The 26731-nt window shown below is 43.1% G+C and overlaps 1 protein-coding gene across 5 annotated transcripts in view; it reads right to left on the bottom strand.

Annotated features, from left to right (window-relative positions):
- Positions 1-26731, bottom strand: part of LOC118078013 (spermatogenesis-associated protein 7-like) — a 74698-nt gene that overhangs the window by 27392 nt on the left and 20575 nt on the right. For all 5 annotated transcript variants that reach the window (XR_009557385.1, XM_060273000.1, XM_060273004.1 and 2 more), the window contains exons 3-4: positions 25114-25206; positions 19742-19789 (exon numbers count right to left, since the gene is read on the bottom strand). Coding sequence is in view for 4 of the 5 variants with exons in the window: in XM_060273000.1 (XP_060128983.1) it covers positions 19742-19789; positions 25114-25206 (141 nt within the window). In the remaining variant the exon portion in view is untranslated. The remainder of the gene's footprint in view (positions 1-19741; positions 19790-25113; positions 25207-26731) is intronic.

Below are 26731 nucleotides of genomic sequence, written 5' to 3'. Positions count from 1 at the left end.
GTAAAAAGGTTAAAGATAATTAGTCTCCGTGTGCCTTGTAACAATATCTCCCCAGAGCGATTTTGAAGGACATGATGGTGCCTCCAACTTTGAGATGTTAGAGGGCAGTGCGAAAAGTATTGCTCTAAAAGCACATCATCTAACACCCACCAGCCTCTGCTCCGAGTAAGGAATCTTGGGAAAAGCACCATCCTATATTACCTGCAACATGACTAGCAGTGTTTTGTGTATTAGCAGGGAAATGTTACATGGCATAAGCCAGGAAAAAGCAATTGTTTGCAGAAAGGAATCCATTCATCTATTTTTCCATCCACAAACAATTGCTTTTCTCAATATTTTCATTAGCATTTTCTTCTGGTCATGGTCTTCAGCTGTGTGCATTAGTATCTGGCACCCACTCACATTCAGGAGAAGTGGTGTCTGGCACCATCGACTTAACAGAATTGATTGTCCATCATCATCACCCTGTTTTCCTTGTTCCTGTTGGCATGGCTATAAGTGACAGCTGTCTTCTCAGTCACCATTACTCTTTTGGGAACATATCCAGGGCACTGTATAACCAATTTGTCGAACTCAGTACAAACAATGTGATAAAACAATTTACTCCGTGCTAGAAAGCTTCAGAAGCAAAACTTGACACCCAGCCCACTCAGACAAGTACTAGCCCAGTCTTATGGGTGAGTGTTAATACTAGATTGTTGCTGGGTAGGGATGAAGGAGAAATTCAGTTTGCTTCACAGCTTTAATGCAAAGCTACCTAATTTCCACTTCCTGAAATAATACACACACCAAAGAGCAGCCACCCTTCAAAATCCCCAATTTTGCAATGCAGTTCTCCAAACAAAGAAATATTTTCTTGTGAATTGGGGGAACGGTTAGACTGTATGATACCAGAGTCCCTTCTAATTCCTGGATCCAGAAAGGGTTAAACGCTAATGGAGGACCCCATTGTTGAATTACGGGGCAAGGGCTGTGATGGTCCTTAAGTATGGGTCCTATGAACAAAGAAGTTGCTCTACGCCACAGGGCAAATGGGGGAACCCCCTCCCTCACCTGGCTGATAGTGAGAAAGACAAAAGAGTGTGTGGCTGTGGGGGGGGGGAGCTGGCTGAGAAGCAGGCAGAAGTCAGAGAGTGAGATTTCTGCTGGAATCCAAAGCTATGGCTATGGGGAGAAGCAAGACACCCTTGGGGTGTTAATGCTGGGAGCCCCTCCATTGTAGGCTCAGGTTGTATATACAGTGGTACCTCGTCCTCAGGTTACAAACACCCTGGGTTACAAGCACTTTGGGTTACAGACTCCGCTAACCCGGAAGTAGTACCTCGGGTTAAGAGCTTTACCTCAGGATGAGAACAGAAATTGCGCGCCGGTAGTGTGGCGGCAGCAGGAGGCCCCATTGGCTAAAGTGGAACCTCAGGTTTAGAATGGTTTCAGGTTAAGAACGGATGTCCGGAACGAATTAAGTTTGTAACCAGAGGTACCACTGTATGTGTAAAGAAAGCATATATCATGAAGACACTACAGTTTCCACTGTGCCTCATTCCCACAAGGAAACATGAACCCTGGGAAAGAACCTGGAACCCCAGGAATATTGCACTGCCCAGAGACTGGGGTGGCATGCAGCAATATTAAAAAATGCATACATTAAGTGAAAGCATGCAAAAATGCATTATATTAGGGGAAATTGTTTGCAGAAATGTGTATAGTATATTAGTCAAAATTACATACAAAATGTGTACGATAGCAGGAAAGCACAGTAAAATACTGATGAATCTTCAGGAGGACTTTTTAAAGAAGAGTTTGCAAACTGAACTTAAGATTACTAAAAATGAGAAGGAACAAAAATTTTTGAGATTCATCCATCCCTATTGCTGGGATAGCTCAAAGTGGCAGCATATGCTTTGCAGCAGAGGCAAACATGCCCCTCTCTGCCATGCTTGCCTTTCTCCCTGTGAAAAATGCCATAGGACCATGGCGTTTTTCCAGAGACTTGCGCAAATGAATGCCCACAGCTTCTATAAAAGCCACTTCCCGACATTCTACCAAAGTCCAGCGTGGCCAAGGAAGGCAACATCAACCCAAGGTGGGGCTAGCAAATCTGAGCATGCTTGATTATGAATGACTGGGGTCGATGAGACACCAGGGGCACAGGTTTAACCCTAACACTCTCCCTGAGTCCACCCTTTTAAATCCTACCACAGAATGAAGAGTCACCATTCGCTCCTCCTACAAGGAAAAGGAAGCAGCTACATTGCTGGGACACAGAAAAATTATGTGACGCTGCCATTATGCCTTTGCAGGGATGACGCTACTGCTTGAATGCATTATATCAGGCATAGGCAAACTCCGGCCCGCCAGATGTTTGGGACTACAATTCCCATCATCCCTAGCTAACAAGACCACTGGTCAGGGATGGTGGGAATTGTAGTCCCAAACATCTGGAGGGCCGGAGTTTGCCTATGCCTGCGTTATATGGACACACTGCTTGTGGCTTCACTACCACACAAGCCACATTATTAACATCAAAAACATATAAGTGGGTAAGAGACTTACAGAAAAGAAGGAAATGCAGTGCCTTTCAAAGGCACTTCACCCGACTAGCTTATCTGTTGCATTTATGGGTGCTATAGAGAGTTTATGGCATGTATGTAGATAAAATCATAAATGGGGCAGCTTTTTCAAATAGCTATTTGCTTACGCTTCAACAAACAATGAGTGGTACTTGAGGAAACTCAAAGGCAGCATGGTTTGCAGTACTGTTAGTTCAGAAAGACAAGGTCCGTGGCAATATAGAGGGTGGCAGTGTGTGAAAACAGGCAGGCTATTAAACTGCGAAAGATTGATACAGAGCTAAAGATTGCTATGGAGCAAGCTGAGTGATTGGTTTTCCCAATTGGTTGTATAATCCTTTTGCTATCTGAGTAGCATTTAGTACTGTGTCAACATGCTGTTTCCACTAGGCACCTGCTGCAAACCGCTCAATCTGTACACACTTGTAATTCTGATCACTTAACCTTAGAATAAATGTATGTCAATTGGTCTTCATAGCTACGCCTTTCCCCCTAATCTACCCAGAGCCAAAACCTTATGCTTAAAAAAAATAAAAAAAATAAATCTCTGCCAAGCAAATCATGCCCAAACATCAAAATAGGAAAATGGTTAGCATCTGAAACTCCTTTAAAACAAAATAAAAAAATTCCTTCAGTAGCACCTTAAAGACCAACTAAGTTTTTATTTTGGTATGAGCTTTAAAACAGTTTTGTATAGTTTTTCAATCAGATGTGCATCCCATGATCAAATTAAGCATTTGGAGGCAGGAATTAGCCAGAAAGGTGCATCACACATCAATACTAGGAGAGGCAGCAAGATAGTATGGTTAAAAAGTCTGGCCATTTGAGCAGGTAGAATTTGACTAGCATTAGGGCATGACCTTAAGCTGAACACTTGATATTTCAGATTTATAAGTATTATTAGTATTATTAGGGATGAGTTATGGTTGCTTTTCATCTTGAAAGTAGCAATTTGGGGCAGCTGAAACCCCACCTGAAAACACCTGAATCCTGCATTTTTCTGTCACTTTTCACAACTCCCCACAGTCACTGTTTCCCTCTTTGTTGTTACTGCTTCATTTGTCACGGAGCAATTTCAATCAATCAAAGGATCACATTCTCAAAGTGATGGCATCATAGTGCTACGCAGCCATCAAGTTGGCTTTGAGTTGACGTCGCTTAAGGGCCAATGAAGCCAATTTAAAATGAGAGCAGTGCTTCCTATATTAAATCACAGGAGCTAATTCTAGCCAATCAGGAATCCTGCTAACTAAAATGATCCTGGGAGAAAAGGAGGTGGGAGATCCCAGGAATGCTTCTTTTTGATTTTTGATGGCTGATGGATTGCAGCCACCAGGGTTGCCATATGTCCAGAATTTCCCAGACATAGTCAGGATTTGGTCGTCGTAAACTGTGTCGAAAATTGCTTAAATGTCTGGGGAAATCTGGATGTCCGGCAACCTGGAAGGGTAGGGCAAAAAAGAAAGAGAGAGAGAGAGAGAGAGAGAGAGAGAGAAGCTCAACAACTTTGCCCCCCCCAAATGCTCAACAACTTTTGTGTCCCAATTTTTGCTTTTTTAAATGCAGCAACCCTAGCAGCCACCCTTTTAAAGCGTTAAACAATATTGGCAAAGCAAGAGCCTGCTGTTTACTGGCCTATTTGGCATTCTCTCTTTGTTTTCAACATTACCGTATATTTCTCTTGAATGGTGAAAGATACTGAAATGAAATTTAGAAAGCATGTTTAGGACACAATTTTATGTTTCAGATTCAAATATTAGACCCCTTTCCATTCATAAGAGAGGGAGAATAGGCTAACTATGCATGTTGTGAAGGAACGTTCCCTTTTGACTGTCTGTCTCATTGAATGTCTTCCACGGATGACCCAAGGTTCTAGTATTATGAGAGAGGAAGAACAATCTTTTGCATCGGTTTCCTCACATCATGCATAATTGCCAGAAGTTGCAATTAGCAACTAGCAACAGCAGTAGTGCAACAATAATTGCAACTAGCAACAGCAGCAGTGTGGAGATGGAGAAAGAGAAGCCATCCTCTGAATAGTTATTTGAGCAACTGAACAAGTTGATTCTTCCGAAATGCTATACAATTTCATTAGTTTTGATTAATGGGGAGTAATGATCCTACATGGAAAAGAGCCTTGCTGACTTGCTTGAGTGATGGAGATCATTCATATAGGCTGGATTTCTCTTGTGGCAATTTCACATTCATTTGTACATTTCTACAATGAAGGGACGCGGGTGGCGCTGTGGGTTAAACCACAGAGCCTAGGGCTTGCCGATCAGAAGGTTGGCGGTTTGAATCCCCATGACGGGGTGAGCTCCCGTTGCTCAGTCCCAGCTTCTGCCAACTTAGAAGTTCGAAAGCACGTCAAAGTGCAAGTAGATTTTCTGGCGTATAAGACGACTGGGCGTATAATATGACCCCCAACTTTTCCAGTTAAAATATAGAGTTTGGGTATACTCGCCGTATAAGAAATATGACCTAACGTATAAGATGACCCCTGAGATTTGAGAAGATTTTCCTGGGTTAAAAGGTAGTCTTATACGCAGGAAAATACAGTAGGTACTGCTCCGGCGGGAAGGTAAACGGCATTTCCATGTGCTGCTCTGGTTCGCCAGAAGCGGCTTAGTCATGCTGGCCACATGACCCAGAAGCTGTATGCTGGCTCCCTCGGCCAATAAAGCGAGATGAGCGCTGCAACCTCAGAGTTGTCCGCGACTGGACCTAACGGTCAGGGGTCCCTTTACCTTTACAATGAAGTAGCAAATAAATAAAGGGCAGAATCCAGTTAAAATTAAGTACGCTTTGAATTCAGCGGGAGAGATAAGTTCACGCATAAGCTTTCCCATCTCAATCCAATAGCGGGTGGAATGATGGGGTGCTGCCACTGCCTGACCTCTGGCCAGGTACGTTGCTGCTGCTTACTGGGACAGTGATGGGCAACCTTTTGAGCTTGGTGTGTCAAGATTCGCCCCAAAACTGAGCATAACTCGGGTGGTGTGTCACTTCGAGAAAAAACCCATAATTTTGCGATATTTATAGTTTAGATAACAAAAATGTATAATTGTAATATATAACTGTATTTAATAAACCAAAAACTATTTTTTTAACCAAACCAAACAAAAAACCCCTTATTTGTTGAGCTTTTTGTGGGGAGCTGCTGGCCAAAGTTTTGGAGGTTTCTTTGGGGGGGGTGCAAAAGTTGCTTAGCTTTTTTTTTGGGGGGGTGCCCCAAAGCTGCTGCGCTTTTTTGGGGGGAAAGAGAACAGAAATAAATGGAGAATAATACCTACGCTGGAACTAACATGCAGCACCGACATAGTCTGCCATTCTCTGGCTACCAGCAGCAACAACAACAATGGATCCGGGTTTTAACAGCGGAGACAACGGGTTTTAACAGCGGAGACAATCTGTAGCATAAGGAGGAGCGGAAGAACAAATGGGGGGGGATAAAACAACAACAGCGCAAATGGGCCGATAGGGCGCCTGCCAGCAGTGAGGGCTCTGCGTGTCACGTCTGACACGCGTGTCATAGGTTCGCCATCACTGTACTGGGAGGTAGAAGGGGAGGCAAGACGCAGGGGGGGGGACGTTGTGGTGGGGTGCCAGGTTGGCTCCGCTGCCGTGTTTGCACCACACTGACCTCACCGCCTTGTCCCTCTACCTCCTAGTACACAGAAATTATGCAAGTGACCAGGAGGTCAAGTGAGTGATAATGCCCCACTATACTGCCCACTACTGAGGACTAACAAGTGCTGAACTTTGGCTGGCTTTTACCCAAATGCCCAGAAATCCACGTAGAAACATTGCTCTGAAATTCTGCAGTCTTAAATCAGCATTGAGCTCCCAAACAATTTACTAACTTAATAATAAAAAAGGCAGTGTGCTATTCTAAACTAATTTAATTGACTAATATTTGCCCCACAGAGATTACAGCAGTGAAATAGCAGATAATAATAAGCAAGGTCTCAGCATGCTATGAGCTATAAGCTAAACTGCTAGGCTGACAGAAAAACAATCTGCTACACTAGGTAATTTCCCCCCCTTTCCAGAAATATTGGCTTCACAAAATAGTTCTATATATAACCTAAGCAGGCTGATAACTCATATTTATCTATAGCAGATTATCAGACCTTCTGTGCAGCTTCTAGATATAGATACACATTGGTATAAATATGTCTTCCTTCAGGTATGAGTATTTTTTTAAGGGGAAAAAATCCTACATACTGTGAGTGGTGATCCTTATGTAGTCAAACTGGCATCATACATACAGAAGAGGGATAAATCAATGGGCTTGGGGGAAGTCCATGGTTTGCAAAGTACCAGAAAAACTCCCCAAACCTTATTAAAATCCCATAGAAGAAACAAACCAAAACAGGCCAGTGAGAGCTAAGCATTCTTAGTAGCCACTAGGAATTTCAATTCAGTTCACACCTGAAGGCGAACGTACATATTTTGCACTTAATGAAACCCTATGCAAACAGAAACACAGCCGATACCTTTAAAACTCGCATTTCTCTGAATTTTGCAATGCACTTCTCCAGCTAAGTACGGCAACATGGGCAGAAATGCATATACTAGGGTAAAGTCTGCATATGAATGAACATTAGTGAAAACAGATACAAAGATACAAAATGCATTATATTAAGAGGAATGGCTTTGTAAAATTGCCTACAAAAATGTGTGTATTAGGAGAAGTTCGCCCTAAAATGGTAATGAATTTTCTTGAGATCATTAAAAAAAAAAAAACAGCTGAGGAAATGTGGGGAGCTGAACTTAAAATTGACTGAACTGAAACTGACCAATTTGCCCATCATGGCTTGTGGCATCCTGGGAGTATAAATTGTCCTATAAAGGAGAAAAAATAATAATAATAATAATAATAATAATAATAATAATAATAATAATAATACCTTTATCGTCATTGTACAACCTGTGTACAATGAAATTAAAGTACTAAACTAAAAGTTTAGAAGTACTAAACTTTGCTTTTGTGTTTTGGCTGACCCAAGCTTATTAATTTTATATGTTGCAAGTATTATTTTTAGCCAGTGACCATCTTTATCTGCTATAAACAAACACAGCATGTTAGGTTTCATTAATTCTGCCAGTATCCACAAGCTGAGAGTGTAATGCTAATGATGACCCAAGTGCCATTTCGTTCAGATTTCCACAAATGCAACAACAATAATAAGCATCATAATAATGAATGAATAACTGTCTAATACTACAGTAGAAGCTGCTTTAACATTTTTGTCTCATCTGTACTTGCTTTTTATATCAATTAGTAGAACCCAGTGGAGGCTGGTGCCCATTTGGCACAAAGCAAGGAGGCTAACTCTAGGTGGCGCCAGAGCCAACGACAGGCAGAGCCAACTAATTCTAATTTTGTCCCCATCTTCCTCCCCACTGAGTTCTACAAGTGGAACAAGTAAGAGGAAGCTAATAGCTGTTCCTGTGACTGGATGTAAACATTGCTTGCAGATTGTCAGGCTAACGATCAAAGAGCCTGAAGGGCTAATCTTAGCTCCAAAGTAGCTTTTAAAAACAGAATTCAGTTTACCTGAAGAGGCAAAGACTATTATTGGGCAACTGTGGGATTTATACAGGCTAACCCATCCCTTTAGAACTATTGTGAGATTCTGCATGATCCACAGGAATTCATTTTCTAAAATTCTGATATAAGTCAAGTCCTGAACTAATATGTGGATCAGAATCCATTGGATTCTGTGCATTTATGCATTTCACAGTACAGTTCTTTGTTCAAAAATACATTAAAAATGTGTTTTGGATATGTTATTACCCTTAGATACCTTGGAATTTACCTCAAGATGGAAAAATGGTCCCAAACCCATTTGCGTTACATTTTTTCAGGCATCTCGGTTATTGTTAAATAAAACCACTTCCGCATCCCAACGGAGGTGGTGTTTTGGGCGGGACCCTTCTGCACTCTCGCGATGGGGCTGGGAGCCCAGCCCCTCGTGTGCAGGTAGTTCCCGCCTACGTCACGCCTGGGCTGACCAATAAGGGGGCCTCACCCCCTTTAAACAGAGCAGAGGCGGGAACTCTGCATCTTTGCCCGCTTCCCCCTCAGCTGTTCAAGGAAGTTCTTGGTTCTGGCAGTGGCCAGAAAGGTGTCAGCCTGGAATGGACAAACTATCTGGCACCCAGCCATAAGATTCTGCGAGGCCCCAGGGTGAGTCCTAGTTGATGTACATCACAGGACTCACCCAACGGTGGTTAACTCTTCACAGACTGCCAGCTCAACGGGCTGGAGTCATATGATGGCGTGCATCAAGGAAGTTCTTGGATCTGGCAGTGGCCAGATATAATTAGAGGGATAAGACATTGGTTGTGGGTGTGAGGGTATTGGCGGCGAGCCTCAGGAGGCTTGAGTGGCGGTTAGGCATTGGAAATTAGCATAAATTATGTCATCATCTGCCCAGAGAGTAGTGAAATATTCCGATAAAGGTGTTGGGGGCAGAGCTTGTCCTGAGCCTGTGGAGGTCAGGATCGTAAGCACGCCCCAACGGCAGCCACAGAAGGCGGTTCCAGTAGATGTACATCACTGGGCACCTTCAACAAAGCTGTAGTCCAACCACACTTTGAGGACGCATTGGGTGGAATTCAACATGGTGCTACCGGTATTATAAAAGCTCCATCTGCACAAGCACATCAACTTGCCAGACGGAACAATCACCCTCCTTGTGTACTTTTCTGGGGGTTTTCCCACACCCATCCCAAGCTAATTACAGGGGGGGGGCAATTGTAAGTCCCCTATTGTAAGTCTTCAATGACGACTGCTATTTTTCTACAAAAAGCGGTGCCAGAACTCTCCATGAATGCCTCCTTTGTTCTCTTATAATTGCAATGGCACCCATCTGAGAGCTGCCGGAACTGAGTTCCAGCTGAAAAAGCCCTGTCAACTACCATCGAACAATTTATATGTTTATCCTTTGTTATTACCTGAATTTATCATTTTCCATCTGGGGACAGGTGACGAACATGCTATGCTTTCAAAGAGTGAATGCATCTTTATGAGCTTTCATGGATTAAGAATAAAAATCTGATGCCATTCAGTATGACGAGTGATTATGTTAAGGCCCTTGTTTATCACGGCACTTGCCATTTTTTGTAACCTTCACGGGTTTTTAAAAAATGGGTCCAAATTTATTCGGTGGTAATGTCATTAATCAGGGACAAGTCTTCTCCATTATTGTTTTAAAATGTATTAAAGAAGTAACTGCATACCTCACACAACAGAAAATTGACAATGTGCCCACATCACTCTGACATACTCCGTGTTTATCCAGTAGCTTTACAAATGCAAATACTAATCAGGACCTTCTTCTGGTAGATATCAAGTCATTTTATGTCTAAAGAATTGTTTGCTTATTAGGCCTATTAACTCTGTGCCTAGAGCTTACACTGAGTGAGCACCTTACAGTATTTATTTTGAGTGGATGCCTTATTTGAAATGTTACAGTAGAGTCCTATAATGTCCAAACAGATATAAGCCCCACTGAATTCAGTGGGGCTTATTCCCAGGTAAGTAGGTAGAGAATTGCTGCCTTAGATAAATAAAATGAGTTCATTAGGTCTCATTAGGTCACAAGAGCCACTTCAGATCTGACTTACCTGTGGTAGTGAACTGAGCATTTTGGTAAATCATTGCAGTCTTTTGTTTTAAAAGGAAACAACAGCAACAGCAACAACCATGAATGCAATAGTGAAAGTTAAGACTCAGCTATATTAGTCAAAAAACAACATTTTGAATGCATTATAAACATGCAACACCAGATAGCGCTGGAGAGCAAAATAATAATAATGCTATTTTTCATTGCGGTTTTTTTCTTTTGTAATGATTTCATTTCTGACTTGGGGGCTTTTCTGTGCATAGATCCACCTTTACTTAATAGCACTGGGAATTATCTAGTCCAGTAACAAAAATAGTTTGGAGGAGGGAATCCAAACTCCAACAGATAACTACTGAGACATATTAAAATTACCCTTCTGTGACATTTGTTCTGTATGTTTTGGGAACTGAAAACATTTTCTCCCCCTCAGCTAGTAGATGTTCTGCCTCATTGTGCTGTTTGTTTTATTTCCCCCTTAGTCTCTGTATTTAGAACTGATTTAATTTTCCCTCTGTAAATCCATTAGCAACTCATCGCACCTTAGGTTGTCCCTATGTAGCAATTGAATCATTTTAAGGTCAGAAAAAGAAAACTGATTTGTAGCTGGCCTTGCACTGACCTTTCACCTCATTTCCACCATCTCTTTTATCTCGTCAGATTCAGCCATCCATTATTCCTTCTTCTTACAGCTAAGTATCGGATCACCTGCAGATTATTTGCTGTACAGGTTGTGCTCAAGTTACTCCTAAATGATTACAAGTTATCCTGCAGCATGATTTCTGACAGGATTTCTGACTGGCTGCCAAGTTCAAGGTGTTACTATTGGTATTTAAACCCTTAATGTTGTGGGACCAGTTTAGTTAAGGGGTTGCTTTATCCCATATATGCTGAATCAGTTACTTGGATCTGCAGAACCTGCCCGTTTACAGGTGGCATGCAATGTCTGCTCTTCACTTGTAAGAAGTCATTCCTTTCGTGTAGCAGCACTTGTACTTTGGAACTTCCTGCCTCTTGATATTAGCATAGCTGCCAAGTCTCCCGTATTCCCCGGGAAATCCCCGTTTCCCCAGCTGTTCCTAGCTGAAAAAAACGGATTTTTTTTTGCTTTTCCCCGGTTTATTCTGGCACGGCGGCCATTTTGGAACTGGGTGGAGCATGCTCAGAAGCAACTTTTGATGCTCCTCTGCCCAGTTCCAAAATGGCTGCAGTGCGACTTCTGGCGCGGTGGCCATTTTGGAACTGGGCAAAGCAGCATCAAAAGTCACTTCTGAGCATGCTCCGCCCAGTTCCAAAATGACGGCAGCGCTACTTCCGGTCTGCTACTTCTGCCCGGTCCCTTATTTCTTCGACAGCAACTTGGCAGGTATGGATATTAGTCAGCATCTCTGTATTCTTTCAGATGCCTGCTAAAAACATTTCTGCTTTGGTGGGCCTCTTGAGACACAAGATTTGGTTACACGTTAACCATTTTAAAAATATGTCTGATTTTTAATTTTAATTTTGTCGAGGATATTTGTTGCTCTTCTAGGCTCCTTCTGGAGGAGATGTGGGTTATAAATATGATGTATAAATAAATAACTTGAAGATTGATTTACATGAAAGCATGGATTGGATGTGAGTTTAGCTGACTGGCTATCGACACAGCCCAAGGCGTGTTGAGACAAAGAACATTATGTTCAAAACGATTCTAAGCGGTTAATCCAGTCATTGTTACATCCCCCCCCCAGACCTTGGCTTTACATTTGTTAGCATCTTCTGTACCTCATAGCACTGATTTTCTTTAGCCTAAAAACTCTCTTGACATTACTTCAGTCAATCAAGTGTTCGTTACGGTTGGCCAACCAATAAACAGAGTACAAAATATAAAGTACAAATGCATAACCTCAGCAGAGCAAGTTATTAATCATTAGCGTTGACATGCTAGGAATTAACAATCATAGCAAATCTCAGCGATGTGACAACATTCAGATATCTTGCCACCTGTTCAGTAATAGGCCCGTGAAGTAAAATACTCAATGTGGCCTCAATGAATGAACCAGGAAACACATTATGCATCATGTAATCCAGTGATTCTCAAAGGGTGTGGCGCATCACATGGGTGTGGCGGGAGAGGATGCCAAATGTGTCGGGAAGAATCAAGGACAATCAATATTATATTTTGCAAATGATTCAAGTTCTTATGTAGTTGCATTGTTCTATACTTTCTGGATGTCCCATGATCATATTATAAAGTAGTGTTCTATGTTAAAAATCCAGCACTGCTATGAGTTATTTATTTTTGTTTTCCAATGTATTTCTTATCATTAAAAATATCGGTGTGGTGCAAGCAAATTTTACATTTTGAAAGTGTTACCCAGATAAAGAAACAAACAAACAAACAAAAAATCCTTCCAGTAGCACCTTAGAGACCAACTAAGTTTGTCATTGGTATGAGCTTTCGTGTGCATGCACACTTCTTCAGATACACTGAAACATATAAAGATAAAGAAAGTTTCAGATAAAGAAAGTTTGAGAACCACTGATCTATCTCGTTGATAAAATCTACAGTAGAAGAATGGGAGACACCGATTCAAAATTTCAAATGATTACAAGGAGAGCACCTATCCTTGAAAGGAACTATGGCAAATCTTAGAGGGTAAGGGATCAATTCAAAACCCAAGATGTGCTGGGAGGAGGAAGGTTTGGAATAGGCAGATAGCTGGCTGAGCTACACCGGCTGAAGCCAAAGACCTATATACCAGTGTAGGACCTCCATCCCAGATGAGCCAGGACTGAGCTGAAGTCTCAAAAGAGGGATGTTCTGGTGCTGGGCAGGGGAGACCTATCCCATTCCAGTCTTCTTTCAGCTTGGTCACATGACCTGGCAACCCCACAGTAGTTAACTTGGTAGAAAGAGTGGTGCAAGTCAAACTCTGAAAATCTTGCTTCCCCTCTGCCAAATTCAGGCCACCTCAGCCAGCAGTAGCCCTGTTCCTGAAAGGAGTTTGGAACAGGGAAGCTCCACTGGCATAATTTACCTTGGTGTAAATCACTCTGGCTTCCTATTGCTTGGATTGCTGTGTAAAACATTAACATGGGCCAGCAGAAATGCTCTTCTTAGGTATAGTAAGAAAAGTTAGATGTGGTATCCATTGCCTAGAGGTAGACGTAGGGCGGATCTACATTAATGGTTTATACCATTAAGGAAGGGTTAAGGAATTATTTTCATAACATAGATGGACACATTGCAATCTGCTTGTAACAGAGCAACCAGGAACGGGCAATAGGGAAACTGTATTGTTAACAGACAGAACAAGGTAAGGAACGTTTTTAATTTACCAGTATGCCCTGTGATGTTTCAGAATGATGTATCTAACATTGTTCTAACAATGATAAAAGGGTCAGTGTAGATCCAGCCCAAGAACATGCTCTATTTGCTCCTGCATCATCTATATACATAGATTTGGCTTGCAATGGGTGCAATGGCAGCAGATAAGACAAACCCACAATACTTCCTCCAATTAACTTGCTTTTCCATAGAGACACAACAAGAGTCAAGCAACCCGTGCTCTGCCACAGACAGCGGAGAGGCAGAGGAGCAAATTCAATGCCATTGACAAACAACCTATTTAATGAGCTACGACTAACTTCCAGATTAAGGGCAGAACTAGCAACACATTTGCTATGTCGTACAATCTTCTCCCTCTCTTCTCAGCCACCTTTTCACTATGCTATGCAAGTCCTGCTGTTTCTCTCATAAGAAGGAGGACTGCGCTTCTTTAATCATTCTAAGGCACTTCTGCAAGGAACGTCGTTTTGGGAGGAATGCTTGCTCAGCAGATAATCTGCCCAGGAATGAGAATGAATCTGGAAGGTAATACGAGGGGTAGCTAACAAAGTCCAGAAGCCAACCCAGAATTCAGAAGCAACTCTGTATGTGGAGTGGGGTGGGGGAGGTCTGCTTGCATGGGACCCATTGTGACATTTGGAGATTATTCAAACCAGAAAATCTAGAGGGCTGCGGAATTGTGAAATGGCTTCCTCTCCCCCCTCCCCAGAATTAGGATCATACTCCCAGGGCCCCCCCCTTCATGGATCAATGCCTTGTCGTGGCGAAGGGGCTTGAATAACTCAGAGAAGCTATGAGCTATGCCATGCAGGGCCACCCAAGATGGACAGGTCATAGTGGAGAGTTTTGACTAAACGTGATCCACCTGGAGAAGGAACTGGCAAGCCACTCCAGTAACCCTGCCAAGAAAACTCCATGGACAAAGACAACAGGCATATAAAAGTTATGACGCTGGAAGATGAGCCCCTCAGGTCGGAAGGCGTCCAACATGCTACTGAGGAAGAGCGGAGGACAAGTACAAGTAGATTCAGAGCTGATGAAGCGGCTGGGCCAAAGCCGAAAGGACGCTCAGTTGCGGATATGCCTGGAAGCGAAAGGAAAGTCCGATGCTGTAAAGAAAAATATTGCATAGGAACCTGGAATGTAAGAACCATGAATGGAGGTAAGCTGGATGTGGTCAAAAATGAGATGACAAGAATAAATATCGACATCCTGGGCATCAGTGAACTAAAATGGAAGGGAATGGGCGAATTCAGTTCGGATGACTATCATATCTACTACTGTGGGCAAGAATCCCGTAGTAGAAATGGAGTGGCCCTCATAGTCAACAAAAGAGTGGCAAAAGCTGTAATGGGATGCAATCTCAAAAATGACAGAATGATCTCGATACGAATCCAAGGCAGACCTTTTAACATCACAGTAATCCAAGTTTATGCACCAACTACCGGTGCTGAAGAAAGTGAAATTGACCAATTTTATGAAGACCTACAACACCTTCTAGAAATGACACCAAAGAAGGATGTTCTTCTCATTACAGGGGACTGGAATGCTAAAGTAGGGAATCAAGAGATAAAAGGAACAACTGGCAAGTTTGGCCTTGGAGTTCAAAATGAAGCAGGGCAAAGGCTAATAGAGTTCTGTCAAGAGAACAAGCTGGTCATCACAAACACTCTCTTCCAACAACACAAGAGACGACTCTACACATGGATATCACCAAATGGACAGCATCGAAATCAGATTGATTATATTCTTTGCAGCCAAAGATGGAGAAGCTGTATACAGTCAGCAAAAACAAGACCTGGAGCTGACTGTAACTCAGATCATCAGCTTCTTATAGCAAAATTCCAGCTTAAACTGAAGAAAGTAGGAAAAACCACTTGGCCAGTAAGATACAATCTGAATCAAATCTCTTATGAATACACAGTGGAAGTGAGGAACAGGTTTAAGGATTTAGATTTGGTGGACAGAGTGCCTGAAGAACTATGGATGGAGGCTCGTAACATTATACAGGAGGCAGCAACGAAAACCATCCCAAGGAAAAGGAAATGCAAGAAAGCAAAATGGCTGTCCAACGAGGCCTTACAAATAGCGGAGGAGAGGAGGCAAGCAAAATGCAAGGGAGATAGGGAAAGATACAGGAAACTGAATGCAGATTTCCAAAAAACAGCAAGGAGAGACAAGAGGGTCTTCTTAAATGAGCAATGCAAAGAAATTGGGGAAAACCAGAGATCTGTTCAAGAAAATTGGAGATATGAAAGGAACATTTCGTACAAAGATTACCATAATCAAGGACAAAAGTGGTAAGGACCTAACAGAAGCAGAAGACATCAAGAAGAGGTGGCAAGAATACACAGAGGAATTATACCAGAAAGATATGGAGGTCTCGTACACCCCAGGTAGTGTGGTTGCTGACCTTGAGCCAGACATCTTGGAGAGTGAAGTCAAATGGGCCTTAGAAAGCACTGCTAATAACAAGGCCAGTGGAAGTGATGATATTCCAGCTGAACTATTTAAAATTTTAAAAGATGATGCTGTTAAGGTGCTACACCCAATATGCCAGCAAGTTTGGAAAACTCAGCAATGGCCAGAGGATTGGAGAAGATCAGTCTACATCCCAATTCCAAAGAAGGGCAGTGCCAAAGAATGCTCCAACTACCGCACAATTGCACTCATTTCACACGCTAGCAAGGTTATGCTTAAAATTCTACAAGGCAGGCTTAGGCAGTATGTGGACCGAGAACTCCCAGAAGTGCAAGCTGGATTTCGAAAGGGCAGAGGAACCAGAGACCAAATAGTAAACATGCGCTGGATTATGGAGAAAGCTAGAGAGTTCCAGAAAAACGTCTACTTCTGCTTCATTGACTATGCAAAAGCCTTTGACTCTGTTGACCACAGCAAACTATGGCAAGTTCTTAAAGAAATGGGAGTGCCTGATCACCTCATCTGTCTCCTGAGAAATCTCTATGTGGGACAAGAAGCTACAGTTAGAACTGGATATGGAATAACTGATTGGTTCAAAATTGGGAAAGGAGTACGACAAGGTTGTATATTGTCTCCCTGCTTATTTAACTTATATGCAGAATTCATCATGCGAAAGGCTGGACTAGATGAATCCCAAGCCGGAATTAAGATTGCCGGAAGAAATATCAACAACCTCAGATATGCAGATGACACAACCTTGATGGCAGAAAGCGAGGAGGAATTAAAGAACCTTTTAATGAGGGTGAAAGAGGAGAGCACAAAATATGGTCTGAAGCTCAACATCAAAAAAACCAAGATCATGGCCACTGGTCCCATCACCTCCTGGCAAATAGAAGGGGAAGAAATGGAGGCAGTGAGAGATTTTACTTTCTTGGGCTCCTTGATCACTGCAGATGGTGACAGCAGTCACGAAATTAAAAGACGCCTGCTTCTTGGGAGAAAAGCAATGACAAACCTAGACAGCATCTTAAAAAGCAGAGACATCACCTTGCCGACAAAGGTCCGTATAGTTAAAGCTATGGTTTTCCCAGTAGTGATGTATGGAAGTGAGAGCTGGACCATAAAGAAGGCTGATCGCCGAAGAATTGATGCTTTTGAATTATGGTGCTGGAGGAGACTCTTGAGAGTCCCATGGACTGCAAGAAGATCAAACCTATCCATTCTGAAGGAAATCAGCCCTGAGTGCTCCCTGGAAGGACAGATCGTGAAGCTGAGGCTCCAATACTTTGGCCACCTCATGAGAAGAGAAGAATCCTTGGAAAAGACCCTGATGTTGGGAAAGATTGAGGGCACTAGGAGAAGGGGACGACAGAGGACAAGATGGTTGGACAGTGTTCTCGAAGCTACGAACATGAGTTTGACCAAATTGCGGGAGGCAGTGCAAGACAGGAGTGCCTGGCGTGCTATGGTCCATGGGGTCACGAAGAGTCGGACACGACTAAACGACTAAACAACAACAACCCAGGGGCCCTCCCACACCATCCCTTTTTGTGCAAAAAACATTTCATCCATTTCTTATTTATTGCTTACAATCTGCACATCTTTCTGCAGGCTCTTTATGGAAATAATCCAAGAAATTAAATAATTTTATTCATTTCATTTCCCTACCAGCTTTCCTCCCATGGGAGCTCAGGGCAGTGAACGGCATAAAAACACAATCTATGCAATAAAATATATTTCTAAAACAAAAAACAACAAAACAACAAAAACATGCAATGGAATACGAGCTGCCGAAATTTGAGTAAACGTTGATTTCCTCAAAAGTCTGGGTGAATGGAAATTTTCACAGTTGGTGTCCAAATGCCACCAATGTATAGGGGACAGGCACACCTCCCTATGAAGGGGGTTTCATGAATGAGGTTTTGCCCCATCATGGGGCCAAAAGCATTGGTGGCACTGCCATTATGGTATCTAACTAGTCAGACAGGTGACACAAAGACCACAGGAAAGCTGATATATGGACACATAGTTAACACACACACTTAAATAATAATAAATCCCCTTGAACCCAAGCCCCTTTCAGGTGTTTGCCCTCACGGGATTAACAACCATGTGAGGGGGGCAGTGAGACAGCCCTTCCCCCTCATAATCCACACATTGGAGGGATGGCCTGGAGAGTAGATTCTGTTCTCAGGGAGTAGGCTCCCTGTCCCCTGGTTAGAACCCTGCCTGATTAAGATTCTAAATCACAGAGGGAGCCTATGCACACCTGGGACAGGTTACACCCTATTGTTAACTGTGGGAGGGTGACTGCCTGCAGTGCCACCTAATTTTAAATAGACATGCATAGGATTGTGCTGCTACAGCTGACCTGTGGGGCTCTCCCTAGGCCATGTTCCTTCTCCTCAGGACATGCCCCTGGATTTTTTTTCCTGGCTGGAATGTGTACTTGAACCTCTCACTTGTCTGAATGGAGGATGGAGAGGTGTGAGTGTAACCATTCCTGAATTTTGTGCTATTGAAATACAGTGGTACACCGCAAGACGAATGCCTCGCGCAACGAAAAACTCACAAGACGACAGCGTTTTGCGTTGTGCGAGGCGTCTCGCAAAAAGAAGTTTTATATGGCCGTGCTTCGCAAGACGAATAGGGACGCATTACAGTAAAGTCCCTTGCCCTCGCTGCTGTGCCGCGCTTGCCCTCAGGGATCCACTGCCGCCCGCTGCCGTTGCCGGCCCAGAATCTGCCCCCTCAGCGCCGCCGCCACGCGCTTTCTCTTGCTCGCCCTAGGGCTGGGCCGGGATTGGCCCCTCAGCGCCACCGCCACCGCACACTTTCTCCCACTTGCCCTCGGGCCGGCCTGGGATTGGCCCCCTCAGCACCGCCGCCGCCGCTGATCAGCTGAGAAGTGGGTACAGTACTGTACAGTGTAGTGAGTGTTTGCGAGTGTGTGTGTGTGTGGAGGCAAGACGAATAGGAACGCATTAATTAAATTTCAATGCATTCCTATGGGAAATCATGCCTCGCAAGACGAAATTTTCACAATATGAAATGACTCGCGGAACGAATTAATTTCGTCTTGCGAGGTACCACTGTATAACGTACAAAGGTCAAAGCCATATCCATTGCAACATTCCCCTGTGCCCCCACCCACCACTGGAACGCGGCCCCTGGAAATTTTTTCGCAACAGAGTGCGGCCCTCATGCTCTGAAAAAGGGTCCCCGCCCCTCTTTTAAAAGGTGGTGTAAATGCTTCTAAGTCTGGATTTATCTCATTCGCCCCAAGAGTGTGAGAGGTTTCAATGCACTTTGAAGCAGCAATCTTGAAATCAGTATTATCTTTTGTATAATCCACGATTTTTTTTCCAACAGGGAGGCTCAATGTATCTAAACGAATCACATCCTGCACTTATAAATGAAGGTCTTATAATGGATTGCAGCCTTAAACTTGAAAAACCCCTTTGTGCTTAGACTTTTGGATTTTACCAGTATTGTGAGAATCAGATTAAAATACATGTTAGCAGGATACTTTAATGAACAGATACAAACAGTTCAGATGTAATGGCACCCTTCCCATGCAACGCAGACAATACTAAAGTAACAGACAGTGCTATTTTTCTTTGCCAACAGGTCAGTGGTATATAGGATGCTGAAAGTATAGTGGTTTGGGGGAAATGGCATGAAGGTTTTAGGAGAGAATGAGAGGGATCACCCAAAGCAAATATTTCCAGACCAAACAAGGTGAAGCCAGACGTTATTTTGAAAGCAAAACAAGTTATACTTACATTTAATGCTCGTGTTCAAACTCTTTGGAGCAGATGAATCAACAGCAGCTGAATTAACAAAACAAAACAAAAAGTTGTTTATCTATGTTTTCAGTATTTTGCTTTCAAATTACAGGAAAGAGTAATGAATGACCTGCTTCTAAGCGATAGGGTTGTTGAAAGCCTGGATTCAATTAAAAGTGTGCTCTTAAGTAACCTCCTTCTCTAAACCTTTTATTTGGAAATCTAACCGCAATATGGGATATATAAAAGAGGAAATTATTTGTGGTAGGTTTCTATTTCTTCTTCGTTGATTATGAGGTCAAATCCTCAGCTGTAGCTTAAAATTTTGGTGGTTAAGGCTGCATATGGAAGAACGAATGTGAGCTGGGGCGCATAGCATCATGCTCCCTACACAGGTTTGGTTTAATGCTTGAAACAGAGATAGTGTGCTCATGGTTAAGATGTTTGCATGGCTCCACCTCATTACCATGAACAACTGCCGGAGCCCTGCATTTTAAAAGATTTAGCATTGCATGTGACATTGATGTGATAAGGTTATCGTGGCGAGTTACACCGGTAAAGGGTCCCCGGACGTTTGACGGTCTATTGACCCAATACCTCCCTCGCCTATTTCTTCCCTTTGCTGCCACCAACCAGTATATCTGTGTACTGGTACACAATTGATTTGAACTCAGTCAGTTGATCAGTGAACAAAACAATTAAGTTTATTTATTGTGCAGATCTTACAAGCATCTCAATTCTTATTGGTTTCTCAGTTATGTTTACTTTAAGCTTAACCGTTAGTCTTAGTTCTCCCCCTGTTCTCCCTGACTGAAATTCTCTTCTTAACTCTTATAGATTCTGCCCCACCGCTCACCTCTAACTTCTCTAACCCTCTATTTCAAAATCCTCTCTACCTCTCTCATCCAATCCACCTCCACTCAACTCCTTTTATCTCCCTTTTTTATCTCCTGCTTCCCCTTATATATCCCTGCTTCTGCCTGGAGAGCTCCCATTGGCCGTTTACCTCCCTGGCAACGTAACTCTTTCTAGACTCTCTAGAGGTGAAAGCCACAGTTATCTTTCAACATCTCTACTCGGCTGTTACCTTCTTCCAAGACAATAATGCCCACTCACATCACAAAGAGCTCATAACCCACCCACTCAGCAGCCAGAAGCATCATAGCCAGACACTGGAGAGACCTGTGAGGAGTAAGCATGGACCAATGGTACCAAATAGTATGGGAAACAGCCTTACTAGAAAAATTAACCAATGAACTGGAACTGACACGGGGACAAATAGAGGAAGATGCATTCACCCTGGTATGGCTCCCCTTTATCACATACACAGCCCAACAAGACCACAACAAGAATCCACCAACAGCATACCAATCAATATGGCTAACCTGACCCCAAAACACCCACCCACCCACCCACTCCACTCACACATGAAAACAAAGTTCACCACAGCCAATTCAAACAACCACACCCTAGGCAACCCCAACTTCTCTCACCACCAAAGGAACACAAGCGAATAGCAAAGAAAAGCTGCACAAGCGACGCTGACACAAAACCCCACACATACATTAAGTAAAACAGAAACATCGCCACCCGACCCCACCCCCACCCACCATGGCCCCCTTCACCTCCCCCCTTTTCTTCCTAATGTAACACTAATGTCTCAACAAATGAAACTGATCTGTAGAAAACGTAGCTTGAAAAAAGAGACATTGCACATACTTTTGTAAACCAAGAAATCTTTAATAAAAATACATTTAAAAAAAACAACTCAGCTGTTACCTTAGTAATTAACTGAGTAAATAGTACATCATGCATTAAGCAAGCTGGACATTTTGCGGGTCTGTACTACGAAAAAGGCAAAAGATCGAAGGTAATAAACAATGGTTAACTGCCTCCAAAAATTGTTATTTATTCCATAAGAGGGGGGGGGAAAGACCCTGGGGGGGGGGAAAGACCCTCAATATATTATTTTTAATATAGGTAGGACCTCCTGAGATAACAAAATCCCAACCTTCCTTTAGTTCCATTCTCATCAAAGCCTCGCTGTTCTGCCTACAAATTGGCTGCTAAGAGCCCTGAGAAATCAAGGGTACTGTACAGAAGGGCTTATTCTGCAGACCTGTTTAGACAAATGGGTTTAGACAGAGCAAAAGTGGAAATGCCATGGCTGGGATGCTCCAGCAACAGCCACCTTATCCTTGTCAGAAGTCACCAGGTGTTGCTCAAGCCCGCCTCAGAATTACTGTTCTTTGGTAGGGACAGATTATGTGGATGCATGGAATCTGTTATATATATATATATTTATAATTTAGAAGATTGTTTTCAAATTAGCTTTGCATCTTCCAAGTTACACACACACACATATATATAACAAGCTATCTGTTTACTAAGGCACACCAGGTGGGCTCTTGGAGCCAAACTACAAGATAATGTGAAATCCCCAGGTTCGAAACGAGACAACCTGACTGGAAGGAAAATGCCTCCCTATTCCAAAATATGTCAGTGAATTAGCTGGGGAGTGAAAGCAAAACCTTTCCATTCAAGATGAATGTTTTCTGCTCTTAGCATGATACAACTCATACTAAAACCAGAATACCTAAGGGAACAATGGATGTTAGTTTTGTTATTTCAATACCCACACCTCAGGGATATGCTGGCATTAGGGGGGGGGGGTGGTCATAAGCAGTGCACTACCTATATTTTCACATGCAGAGCTTTTATTTAAGCAAGCCTGCCATTTTTCTCCATTCCCCCTGTTTAGCCCAGTAGGGAACTGGTGGGAAAGATTTGCAATGCATGAAAAGGAAATCCTTCACAGGTTTTATTTTTGTGCTTTGATGCTTTCAAATGACTCTGTGCAGAGTTTGAATGCTTGAAACCGAGCTTTGAGGGAGATTTCTTCTGAACGCCTGAAACCTGGGTAAAATGCAGCTGCGACTTGCCACTCTGCGTTTGTTCCAGCTAGAGTTTGTTCCAGTGAGTGCAGTTTCAACGTGGGAGCGAAAGTAAGACTTGAAGTTGATTTGGACAAATGAGATCTTCCATCCGAGGACCTGGCGTGTGAAGAATTCGTCCCTATAAATTTTGGCTTCGGCTTCAAGGAATGTAATGGACTGAAAGAATTGGCTGAAGGTCATGCGAGTCCTTGAATTAGTTCCTTCATGTTCTGTTGGGAACCTCTTCTTTCCATCTTCACAGGGGCAGAGAGCAGAGATAAGGTGCTGTTCAGCTTTGTTGTTGTTGTTGTTTAGTCATTTTGTTGTGTCCGACTCTTCATGACCCCATGGACCAGAGCACGCCAGGCACTCCTGTCTTCCACTGCCTCCTGCAGTTTGGTCAGACTCATGTTGGTGGCTTTGCGAACACTGTCCAACCATCTCGTCCTCTGTTGTCCCCTTCTCCTTGTGCCCTCAATCTTTCCCAACATCAGGGTCTTTTCCAGGGAGTCTTCTCTTCTCATGAGGTGGCCAAAGTATTGCATCCTCAGCTTCACGATCTGTCCTTCCAGTGAACACTCAGGGCTGATTTCCTTCAGATTGGATAGGTTTGATCTTCTTGCAGTCCCTGGGACTCTCAAGAGTCTCCTCCAGCACCATAATTCAAAAGCATCCATTCTTTGGCAATCAGCCTTCTTTATGGTCCAACTCTCATTTCCATACCTCACTACTGGTAAAACATTAGCTTTAACTATACGGGCCTTTGTCGGCAAGGTGATGTCTCTGCTTTTTAAGATGCTGTCTAGGTTTGTCATTGCTTTTCTCCCAAGAAGCAGGCATCTTTTAATTTCATGACTGCTGTCACCATCTGCAGTGATCATGGAGCCCAAGAAAGTAAAATCTCTCACTTGTGAATTATGGAAGCCTCCCCTCAGGTAGTTGAGATGCTTCTAAACATTTACGAGCATGAAATTTCCAATGGTGAAAGTTTGTGAGCTTTGCCTGCAATAATCCTAGCTGTTTCTTCTCTGTGTGATTTAAATGCATTGGGGGCCAAAGGTGGACAAATGTTACTTCGGACCGAAAACAGGCAGGGGTGCGTATGCATGATGGCATATTAAAAGAGAAAACACACAAACACACCTGTGGCATTTTTTGTAGGTATATTCTGTAACATGTAATTGATGCAATAATGGTGGATTTATACAGGACCGTCCACACATTATTCTTCTTTATTAGTTCTTCAATACTTCCCAAATATTACTGCATTATTGCTATCTGGAAGGGCACTCTTACACTTCAGCGCAACAAAAGACCAACCTCCCTGGGGCCCCCAATATTTGTGGTATACACCAGTTGCAGGATTTCAGCAGGAGAACTGTAGGCCCAAGATCTCACCGCATCATGCAAGATAGGACTCTGGTCTTGGAACCTCAAGGCATATATAACATATAAGACCAGGCTGTGCTAAGTAGGAAGCATGATGGAATTGCCTTAAGGAACAGAACTGGAACGAACCAGGAATCAGTCCACCCACAGGCCCAGGAAATAAGCTCGCACAGGCATTAAAGATGCCATGACATAATAATAAAAAATCATCACCATCACCTTCATCTCCCACTCATGTAGGTGGGAATGCAACACAGATTTTGCTCATGGTCACATGGTTTTTTCCCCCCTAAATCAAGGAATGGGGAACCTGTGACCCCCCCCCCAGAAGTTGTTGGACTCCAACTCCCATCATCCTTATCAAGGGACACGGATGGCGCTGTGGTCTAAACCGGAATGTTGGCAGTTCAAATCCATGCAACAGGGTGAGCTCCTGTTGCTCTGTCCCAGCTCCTGCCAACCTAGTAGTTTGAAAGCATACCAGTGTGAGTAGATAAATAGGTACCGCTGTGGCAGGAAGGTAAACAGCGTTTCTGTGCGCTCTGGCTTCCGTCACAGTGTTCTGTCAGAAGCGGTTTAGCCATGCTGGCCACATGACCCAGAAAGCTGTCTGTGGACAAACACTGGCTCCCTCGGCCTGAAAGCGAGATGAGCGCTGCAACCCCATAGTTGCCTTTGACTGGATTTAACCATCCAGGGGTACTTTACCTTTGCCATCCCTAACCACTGGCCATGCTGGCTGGGGATGATGAAGCCCAACAACACCTGGAGGACCACAGTTTCCCCATCCCTGTTCTAAGTAGTGACTACCTCACTTGCTAGACAAAAACAGGGAATTAAAACTCAAATCTCAATATTTATTTAAGATTTTTAGACATAACATTTGGAAATGTGATCCCTTAGAAATTACTCTCACACTCTGGTTTTGCCTAAGTTTTTCTGCCAGTTGCTAAGATGCCAGTCAACCGCCAAAGAAACACGTCCTGTTATGTGATTGTAGCTATCAGCTTGATGGGCACACTTATTATTCGACAGTCCAAATACCTTTGGCAGATAGCAATTTTCTGTAATGTGTAGACATGTGATCTTGAATGATGTACTGGCTTGACAACTTGCATGAAGAACTGGGAGAAAAGGCTAAGAAAACAAAAAAAAGTTTTTTCAGTCAATGGGCTTAAGAAGTATCTTGCACATTCATTTATTTTGAAAGATCTGGATTCTTACATAAAGAAATACACTGTATGAGAAATCTGAAACAAAATAAGTGATAATTCAGCATAGCTTCTCCACTTCTGTTTGATTACTCAGTCACTATAGTTTACAATAAATAATGTATGAGTTCTCTCTCTGTATTCTTATTAAATCACAATTTTAATGTATCATCTGCCATTTAAGCTCTCATGAGAGCATGGTGCTTGCTGTTGTTTAATCTTCAATATCATCTTCATTTGGAAAGATTTTAAAGGGATGGAGGCGGAAAAGCAGAAAGAAATGTATGCATGCCTATTTTCACTGCACTACAAATATGCAGCCAGGACTTTATTTGTTTTTTAGATTAAACGAGTAAGTGAGAAACATATAAAAGTTTGGGAAATCTGAATGCCTTCTTCCATTACTTCTGCTTTCCAAAGTTGCCACTCTAAAATATTCATCACACATGACGTCATCATGTAATTGTAACTGTAGTCCTGTAAACAGGGTCACTAGCTGACCATAAACTAAATTAAACTGTAGCTGAGGGTTGCTTTGGGGCCAGTTGCATAAAAACAAGTGACAATATTCTTTTGGCTCCCAGTACGTTTCCGAGCACAATTCAAAGTGTTGGTGTTGACCTTTAAAGCCCTAAACGTCCTCGGTCCAGTATACCTGAAGGAGCGTCTCCACCCCCATCGTTCTGCCCGGACACTGAGGTCCAGCGCCGAGGGCCTTCTGGTGGTTCCCTCACTGCGAGAAGCAAAGCTACAGGGAACCAGGCAGAGGGCCTTCTCGGTAGTGGCACCCGCCCTGTGGAACACCCTCCCATCAGAGGTCAGAGAGATAAACAACTACCTGACATTTAGAAAATACCTAAAGGCAGCCTTGTTTAGGGAAGTTTTTAATCTGTGATATTTGATGTATTTTAATGTTTGTTGGAAGCCGCCCAGAGTGGCAAGGGAAGCTCAGCCAGATGGGTGTGGTATTAATAATAATATATTATTATTATTATTATTATTATTATTATTATTATTATTATTATTCTCCTTCAGGTTTTGTTTTATATACCTTGGAGAATTCTGGATCTTCACTGCAGTAAGAGCTTCTCCCCCACTCCCTAAAATGCAAATGGCAGCTGCAGGGGTGTGATCCATATCAGAACCCCAGCATGCAATATAGGCAGGCTTTAACCTTATGCTCTCCTCTGAGGTCCAGGTCAGCTCCCTGACGCCTGCAATTTGCATTTGGAAAAAACCTCCTGTCAGCCTCCTTGCATTCTGCCCTACCAGTGCCAATGGTCTTCTGCTGGAAACAGAAGTTGGAGAGATGGGAAGCAGAGCTCACCCCACCGGCTCTTCAGTGACAAACCTGCTCCATTAGGCTTCCTCTCCCTCAACCGTCACCTGGGGGCATCCGGCTGGCTCCAGGGGAGAGGTGGGAACAAGAGCTCGTTCCATTAGCTTTGCTG

This window comes from Zootoca vivipara, chromosome 3 (genome assembly GCF_963506605.1).
Source record: "Zootoca vivipara chromosome 3, rZooViv1.1, whole genome shotgun sequence".
Classification (NCBI taxonomy): domain Eukaryota; kingdom Metazoa; phylum Chordata; class Lepidosauria; order Squamata; family Lacertidae; genus Zootoca; species Zootoca vivipara.
This window is presented reverse-complemented; position numbering and strand designations above follow the sequence as displayed.